At 47.4% G+C, this 6,189-nt stretch overlaps 1 protein-coding gene across 7 annotated transcripts in view; it reads left to right on the top strand.

Moving 5' to 3' along the window:
- METTL22 (methyltransferase like 22) overlaps nt 1–2,832 on the top strand; it is a 17,794-nt gene extending 14,962 nt beyond the window's left edge. For all 7 annotated transcript variants that reach the window (XR_322864.3, XR_003093834.1, XR_003093835.1 and 4 more), the window contains one exon: nt 519–2,832. Coding sequence is in view for 2 of the 7 variants with exons in the window: in XM_025203080.1 (XP_025058865.1) it covers nt 519–554 (36 nt within the window). In the remaining 5 variants the exon portion in view is untranslated. The remainder of the gene's footprint in view (nt 1–518) is intronic.
- Nucleotides 2,833–6,189: the final 3,357 nt, after the last annotated feature.

Below are 6,189 nucleotides of genomic sequence, written 5' to 3' on the forward strand. Positions count from 1 at the left end.
TTTGTAAAGGGGAATTACAACTCATTGACATGCTAGAGTTCTTTGAGGGCATCAGCAAGCATGTGGATCGTGGTGATCATGTATCAGTAACTACTTAAAGGAGAGGAACTAAAGGGGATGTATGAGGGGTCAGTTCTTACAAGGATGAGCGGTAAACAGCATATCTGTTCCCACATCTAAATGCCTAAATGGGAGTTAGGTTACGTTGCCCAACCTGTTTTTGTGGCTGCATCCCTATAGAGTGCAAGGTGAAACTCTAAAGGAGGCTATGGGGCTGGCACAGAGCCCAGAAAGTCTGTGTACCTAGTGCATCGCATGAATGCATTAAGTACACACTGCAGACAAGTTACACATGCTTCAGGAGTCAGTATAAGTACAGCTCTGGTTCTGTAGTAAACAGGAGAATGTAAAGATGTTCACACTTTGTGTTGACTAAGGTTAGGGTTGAATGTGTTTTCTTCTAATCCCTCATAGCAGGTGACTGCAAGTTTTGAAATGTTTGTTTTTGCTTTGCACAGGAGCTGTGGAAGGTTGTTGCTGAACCACAGATGTGATGGACAGCAGAAGAACGCCTTTCTTTGGGGTGGTGATGGTATCCTAAGCCTTTTAGCACGTCCACATAGAGCTGCTTTGGAGAAAGCATGCGTTCTGTGGGAATGGTCTCAGTGACTGAAAAGGATACCGTCTCACCTTGGTTAAATAAATATTTATAGCAGTCATAGCAGTTTGAGGCTGAAGTGGGTTACTGGTCAGTGCTGCTCCATGTGATGGGATTCTTTTTTTTTGTCAAGTTTGAGAAATGTCTTGGACACAGTGGCTGTCAGTGCTCTGTGCTCTTCCTTGATAGCAGCTCTCTGAGGTTAGAAGTAGCATGGCAGCATGCACTAATTGAGCATGGTGAAGATTTTCTCTGAGCATATTGGCTCATTTGGAAAGGCCAGAAATGGACAAATGGAGCATGGCAGATCTAGTGAACAGCAGGTTGGTCAGTCTCAGCATAACATGAAGGAGCCACAGCACAGTTGGGAGAACTTGTTATCAAGTGGTTGGAGGCTGAACCAGCACTGATGAGCATCCTGGGGAGGGGTCTTGAGAGAAAATCGTGCTTAAATAGGGTGTTCACCTGTCCCAGTTTAGCCAGGACAGTCCTGGATTTCAGAGGCTGGTCCCAGCCAGTTATTGAGAATTATAAGGGGTATTCCAGAAATGCAGGGGCACAGAGCTCAGTCTAGCCAGGAGCCAGAGCAGTGCAGAGCACCTTGCAGGCAGGCAGGCACCTGGGTGGAGGGAGGGGGAGGGTAGTGTCCTGAAGGGTGTCCCAGGTTTCCTTGTGGTCAGCTTATGTTTAAGAAACTCAATTTCCTTAGGCAATGGAGGGCAATTGGCCTGCCTCATCTTTCAACATTTTTAGTAAAAGGAGATTAAGATGTGATGTGATCAATCTTTACAGGATGCTTGCATGGAAAATGCAAGGGAAGGAGAAAAGCTTTTTATGTAACCAGGATTTTTCTGTTAGATGAAAATGCATTTCAGTCCCACCAGACAACTTGAGTGCAAACACTGAAGTTCCTTCTGCAGAACCTGAATCCTTTCAAAGTAAGTTGTTACAGGTAACATTGCCATACCAACCACCATTGACCCAACCAAATCCTGATCCCAGCCTTTTATGATGACTCACTGCTTATGACCGTGTTGAGCCTCACCGAATTCCAGCAAGTAGCTCCTAGAATAACACATTCAAACCAGGCAGTTAGGATTCCTAACCTCCTTTGTCCAGGCAGATTTCAGCCAACAGGAAACTTGTCCTATACAGCATCCAGTAGGGGAACAGAAGCCAACCACCAATCTTGTGCCTTGTCTTCTCACCAAGTACTTCACTTCTGTTATTTAATTATGGCACAAGCTGGTTGCCAAGTTCTCCACTTGTGGCAATAAAACACCCCTTGGCCAGTGCAAAAGAAAAATATTGTTATCTGGGAAGTTCCCAGCAATTGAGCAATGATGCAGATATTGTAGTGTCCTATTACCACCAGCAACAGCGTACCTCTTTCATGTATACATTGAGGATCTTTATTTTGGGCCATATTTAAGCAGAAGTTGCTGCTGCTGCACCAAAAGACACTAAACTGCTTAAGGAGGAATTTAAATGGACAGAGAAAAAAAAGCCAAGAACTCCTTAGATTGTCTCAATTATTTCCCTTTGCGATTACTTCAGAATCCCAGTACCACATCTCCAGGAAACTGAAGCATCCTTAGTATTCTTCTGTTAGTTACTTACTGAAAGTTACATTGGCTAGTTCTCTACCTCTTATGTTCCCTGCCATTGGACATCCACTAGTTAGAGGACTGTCCAGTCCAGCCATCTGCAACATCTACAGTTGCCCCAGCTAATAGCATTCTATGCAGGCCAGGATAAGAAGACAGTACCAGGGACATCCTCTTACTCAAGGGCTACTAGGAAAGAGGGCATTCTTTCTCAAGGCTCCAGAAATGCAGGCTGGGAACAGCCAATGCCAGTACAATATATTGGCTTCAATCATTATCTCTACACATGGCAATTTCCAGCAACGTCCACAGTGTGGATTCATGTTGCTACATAGCAGCCACATGCAGTAGATCTGAATGCTAAGAGAGTTAGAGCGTATTGAGTTTCCACACCTTTAATATGTCTCCAGATTTACCAAGTTTTATGGATTCCTCATCAGATTTCCCTCCAGTTAGTCATTCAGTACACATCCATTAGGTGTCTCTACTTTATTCTCAGTTTCTCCGTGTTCACATTGTGTATGGGAATGTTAATGCATACAATGCTTCAATAAATCTCTTCCCTGTTACGCATCATGTGTTCTTCATTCCCAAAATGTGGGTATATGTTGTTTAAACACCACTGGCACTTACTCATTTATCATTGGCCCAGCAATCTTCCAGTGTCCCCTCATGCTTGAAAGGATCAACCTAGAATGGGGCATCATTGCTCATGTAGCTTTTTGTCCCATAGTCTGCAGATGCTTCCTCAGTCTGACAAAGGGTGTTTTGTTCCTGAAAGCTTGCTAAGTAGAATTTTTCCAACTATTTGAGTTGGTCAAATAAAAGATACCTGCTTTAGCTAAAGAACTTTGTCTACATACTTTACAGGGCAGCGGTTCCCAATCTGAGATACAGGTGCCACCGGTGGTTTGTAGACAGCCTGTCAGTGGTACGCATTAACAGATTTATTATAATTATATGACAAAATTTGCTGGTGGCACTTAAGGTTGTATTGTTTTAAATTGGTGGTGCACAATCTGCCAGAGTTTGGGAACCACTGTCATAGAGCATAAAAAAGACAGCCGAATAGATGTACTTCAAACAGCAGGCCACATTCTTACCATGCCTTTCCAAGGCCTTGTGCCACAATACAAATGCTTCAGTGTGGACTATGCAAAGATTATGTAACATATATTCAGAAAGCTTGCTGTCTTTAGGGCTAAAACACCATGAAAAGAGAACCAAGTAGCTCTTCCTCTGTCACTTCAAAGTCTCCTGCTTGCAATAATTAGTGACATGAACTCTTAACAGCATGATTTGGCCTGCTCAATTGACTTGAAGTCCATAAGGACCTAGACCTCATGCTATTAGATCTAGTTCCTGAAACCCATATCTATTTTTAACACTAACCATGATGAATGGCTTGTGGAAAACAACCCTGGCTTGCAGTGCATGAGAGGGCCACTGTGCCAAGTCAAGATTTTATTGATTGCCTCCTTAATTCATACTTTATTATTGACTGTCACCCTGATTGCTTGCCTCTGATAGAACAGACTCCAATGCACATCATTACAGCAGGGCTGCTTGCCAGCCTCTGCTTGCTGAGAAGGCCTTTTTACAGTAAGAAAAACTGACATGGTAACCACACCTAAGCCACCTCTAAGACAGGGGAATTTGGCTCCCCAGCTTGTTTAGCATTAGCTAGGGCAGTACAGGTTTTGTTTATGATTATGTCCACATATGAGACTGCTGAGGACTGAGCCCCATGTTTTTGCAGGGAGGAAGGGGATGGAAAGATGCAGTTTCTTTGGTGACATGCCATAATCACTAGGGTCTCCCAAACTTTTTGCACCCTGTGAACATCTTCAGGAGATGTTCTGTTGGACAGTTCCTGAGGGTAACACCAGCCATTGCAACAGCAGAGAAGCTTTGAGCCATGTTGTGCCTTTTAGGTTAAACTTCAGTTGGCTTTTCAAAAATTGAGGGACTCCTTTGACAGCACTGTGGCTGTGTGCTTGGGAGTTGAGACCTTACTGGTAAAATAATAGCTTTTATGAAATACTGTAACAATGAACAGAAGGTAATAGAAAATCCACAAGCAGCATGGTTTTCTACTTGTTCCTTATGAGCAGGGAATCCGGGTTTTCTGTTTCCCATGGAATAACGGAGTAAAATATGGATTTCTTATTTTAGGAGAGAAACCCGTGGGTTTTGCAATGAGCCCTCTGCAGGCTGGTAGAGTTCTAGCCTGCAAGGGTCTGGGAGGGAGCAGGAGGAGGGCGGTCACTCAGGGGGGTGCCATGTACATGTATATGTGCATGGCCCCAGGCAGCCTGGACAGCACCTCCTGCAGTTAAGTGGGGGGTGGGAGAGGTGATTGAGGCCCTCATAGGGAAGGAGGGAGGGTTAGGGCTGCTGCCCAGTCGGGCAGTGTGTGGGCTTTGGGGCCCAGGGCTCCAGCAGGAAACAAGACGGCTCATGGGAGTGGGGGGGCATGGTTCCGTGCTGCAGCACACACTGGGGGCAGTGGGCAGGAGACCCGTGCCCCACCAGATCTATGCACAGGGGAGGAGCAGGGCAGGCTGCTTACTGTGGGCTCAGGCTCCTGCCTTCACAGGGCCTCTACAGCCTGGCATGTGCGACCTAGCACTGCAGGGTAGAGCATGGCTATACAGGAAAACTGCTTGCTGCTGGCCTGGCAATGTATCCCCTGCATGCAAGGGGGCAGTGCAGGTGGTGGTGCAGGGTTGTGGCCCTCACTGGTGCAGTGCATGCAGGAGATGCATTGCCAGGGCAGTGTGGAGCTCACAGCTGCAAGCAGCTTTCCTTTATGCCCCAGCTCTGCCCTGCAGTGTTGGGTTGCACCCATGGGCTGCAGAGGCCCCAGTGGAGAGCACCAGGGTGGGAGCCTGAGCCCACAGTATGCATCTGCCCCATGTATAGATCTGGGGGGTGAAGGGTCCCCCCTGTTCCCCGGGAGTACACGGAGCTGCAGGGAACTGGCCCCCCCTGCCTGAGCCCGCAGCAGAGGGGGAAGCCAGCTCCGTGCTGTGCTCCGTTCTGTTGCAGCAGCCACTGGTTTCTGTCAGGGGAAGGGGGTTGCGGACCTGGGTCCCTGACCCCATAGCCCTGGTAGCTGGGGGCCCCCTCTGGCACAGTTTGGGGGGCAGGGGCTGTGGGGAGGGTGCAAGGGGCACCAGCAGGGGTGGGGGGGCCTGTGGTGGGGGAGTGAGGGACACCAGCAGTGCTGGGGGGGGGAGAGGGTGCAGGCTGTCGGGGGCTTTTAATTTTAATTATGGATTTGGGGGCTTTTTATCAGAGGAATTGCAATTTTTTTTATCAGAGAATTTTTCATAGATTTCATAGACATCAGGGCTGGAAGGGACCTCGGAAGATCATCGAGTCCAGCCCCCTGCCCAAAGGGCAGGAAGTCAGCTGGGGTCATAGTGATAAGCACCCCTTGTTTCAGGGGCACCTGGCTAAACCCCTAGGGACAGAGGTAGGGCTGGAAGCCATGTCCAGCAGAGATCCCTTGAACTCTTACTATGCATTTTCTACTTCAGGAACAGCTTTGTGTTCTGAAAAAAGTATTTTATCTAACCAAGGGCATACAGTAGGTTGTTTAGGCTGGGGGAGATCGCTTGTTGCTTAGTTGTTTATAATTGCTGGCCTTGCTAGAGGAAAAGCTGTATCAACAAAGTTCCGGAGCTGGAAGGGGGGTTACTTGCTGGGCTTGCTACACATTTCATCACATCAGCAGGTTTAACCTGTTACGTAGCTATATAAGGCAGACGCCCACTGGGGTGGGTGTGCTTGCTTTGCGAACGATTGCCAAGCACCATTTTCTGCGCAGGAAATAAAGGTTAAGTTGGATCCTTCACCCCTGTGTGTTTATTGGCACAAGCGCACCGGGCACGAACTCACTGTCCTTTGGGGACAACA

Source organism: Alligator sinensis, unplaced genomic scaffold (genome assembly GCF_000455745.1).
Source record: "Alligator sinensis unplaced genomic scaffold, ASM45574v1 scaffold73_1, whole genome shotgun sequence".
Classification (NCBI taxonomy): domain Eukaryota; kingdom Metazoa; phylum Chordata; order Crocodylia; family Alligatoridae; genus Alligator; species Alligator sinensis.